Here is a 2,841-nt window from a genome sequence, read left to right on the forward strand (position 1 = left end):
TTCCCCCCCCCCCCCCCCCCCTGAATCTTTGCGGTTATATTGACATCATGAAGTATATGTGATTTTAGTCCATTACAAATGATCTGAATGACTACCATTTATCTCAATATTCAAACTAACAGTGGTGTAGTGTAATTCTGTATCGACATACTGTATCTATTACCAAATGTTAAAGGAGCAGTCATATTTGTGGGTCAAACGTTCATCTCTCAAAAGTGTCAATTAATTATCCATGTCCATATGAATATTAATAAATTAATATGTTAATATTCATGATTGTTTTGAATTTTTTTTTATCGTTGAATCTTTTGTAAAAAACAATTGCGGTTACGTATAACCTTTAGGTTGAAATTTCACAATCACAACCACCATTTGCCAGTTTTATTCTCATACATAAGCCAGCTTGTGCCAATCCGCCATCAAGCCGTAGACATGTCCCGTAGATGTTCACAGCCTTTTCACTGAGTAGGAAAACGACAGAATCAGCTACTTCTTCCGAGGTTGGCCAATTTCCCTCAGGAATCATTTTTAGGAAGTTATTAGCAGTTTTCGGATCCTATCTGATATAGGACTCCCGACTAAAGACAATCGCATATGATTGAATAAGAACTCAAATAAAAACTGTTTAGAAAATAAATGCGTTTGATCTGTGATATTGTTCTATGCGGCATATGTCTATAAATGTATGTGAATGATAATTTTGTTTTAAAATATCTATGGTCTGTCATGGGAGGAAAACAATAATTTCCCAGCTTGAATTTATTCCCTGAAGCCAAAGATAATTAAGTTAAAGGGTACCGCTGCATCACTTACTATTGCGTGAAAGAGTTCCATTCAAGAGAGTTATTTTGGCTTGGAGTATTCTCCCTTCTATATAGAATATGAAGCAATCAAAACGACCTTTTCTGACTTTGAGTAACTTCCCCCGTCAAATTATTCATTGGCGTTTCGGCCTATATATTCGAGATTCATTTCGATGCTGTGAATATTGTTCCTGTGTGGCAACACTGGTGTGGGCTTTGTAGTATAAAGGTCTTGAGTTCGAACCCTGCCGTTTTTTCTCTGTTTTATTACATACTTACTAATAAATACGTGTTTTTGTATATGCGATACGACACAATTGCTCTAACCCATATCAGTCCTCGCCGTATCACCCCCCGCCGTACCGCCCCCCGCCGTATCACCCCCCGCCGTACCGCCCCCCGCCGTATCACACCCCAAAACCCGCATCAGCCCTCTCCGTATGAGCCTGCAAAACCTGTATCACACCCCTTTTGGAAAAAAAATCGTTTTTCAATATTTGAAAAGAAAAATAGATCATAAGATAGAAGCTTTTATTAGTAAGTATGTAATAAACAGAATAAAACACGCCTTTTTCCAAATTACACCCAGTATCACCCCTCGGGCCTTCGACCCTCGGGCTGATATTGCAGTCTCGGGTTGATACTGGATGTGATATGGAAAAGGCATGTTAAACAATCAAATTTGAACAACAACTAATATGTCAATGACATGGCAACGTGTGTTTTTTTTACTGAATATCTTTTTTGAAAAGGACTTAAAACTTAAAGTGACAATTGTTATAAAGCAGTTTGACACGGTGGCACCTTTTACCTTAAACAAATCTACCAAAATATTAATCTTTATTCTTAATATTTTCGAGACATGAATTTATTATATGATATTATTAAGTACATATCCTTTCACACCTATGAAAGAAAATTAACGAGGAACATTGACGTGCTCTTTTAATATCCTCCAAAAAAGGGGACAATCACTTTTGGTAGCAGATTTACTTTGACATTATTTCTTTTTCATTAAAACACCCCATGGATTTTTTTATAATAACAATGAGGTAAATTTCTTTTCCACATTGAAGAAAATTATATTGTATAAGTCACATTTTCGCCACAGCTGTACGTATCAGTGAGTGTCTGCGGAGAGACTGTAGTTGTTTATTTGTTTACGAGTAGGCGTGCAATTAAATGTAGAGACATATTACTTGGTTCTAGAGATCTTATTAAGTTGTCAATTAAAGCTCGGACCGTTAGGGAGAATGTTGATTGCGAATGGCCGGTGTCGTGAGAACAAAGGGTGGTGTGTGTTACAGTGGAGATAGGACAGGTTGTGTGGTGTGATAGAGGAGTTTAGTGTTGTGTGGTGCACGAGAGAGGACGTAACTCCGGGAGAAAGAAACTACTGAACATAAAATTATGTTGTGTAAATACGTGTACTATTATATATCTATTGGACATGTGTGTAGATAAACTGTAAATAGTGAACAGTGCATTGTTTCATAATTAAGACAACAAAAGACAAACCAGTGACTCCGTCACAAAATCATGGGACTTATCTGTGTTTTTTTTATTGACTTTCCAATATTTCACCTTTAGTAAGTTAGTGCTATTGTATTAGTTTTATATCATGTATCTTTGTGCATGTGTGCAATTTATGAATATGATTGATTTGATCAACCAGCGCTGAGTATTCCATGTGTACATGTAATTAATTCGTTTTATTTATTTTCATTCCCAGCTTTGCATCTGTTTTTGCATATTTAATAATGTAATACATGATCTCTGTCATTACTGATTACATTTGTCATAAATTGCTTACTAAATTTAGTTCTATTTTATGAAATATATATATAACATACATGTAAATGTATAGTAAAAATGTATAAAATTGATTTAATAAAAATTAATAAAAGCAGGTTTTCAGTTAATGTATTTTGATGTGTTTTTATTAAGTAATAACTGAAATATTGTATATATTTATTCATAATTTCAGTAAATATTATGAAAAACCAGGAAATATATTTGTCAAATATTCCTATAACTA

General features: G+C 34.6%; 1 protein-coding gene across 1 annotated transcript in view; it reads right to left on the reverse strand.

Moving 5' to 3' along the window:
• LOC110448622 overlaps nucleotides 1–526 on the reverse strand; it is a 45,941-nt gene extending 45,415 nt beyond the window's left edge. The window contains exon 1 of the mRNA XM_021494980.1: nucleotides 394–526. Within this exon, the coding sequence (XP_021350655.1) occupies nucleotides 394–526 (133 nt within the window). The remainder of the gene's footprint in view (nucleotides 1–393) is intronic.
• Between the last annotated feature and the right edge of the window lie 2,315 nt (nucleotides 527–2,841).

Source organism: Mizuhopecten yessoensis, unplaced genomic scaffold, assembly GCF_002113885.1.
Source record: "Mizuhopecten yessoensis strain PY_sf001 unplaced genomic scaffold, ASM211388v2 scaffold4121, whole genome shotgun sequence".
Taxonomy (NCBI): Eukaryota; Metazoa; Mollusca; class Bivalvia; order Pectinida; family Pectinidae; genus Mizuhopecten; species Mizuhopecten yessoensis.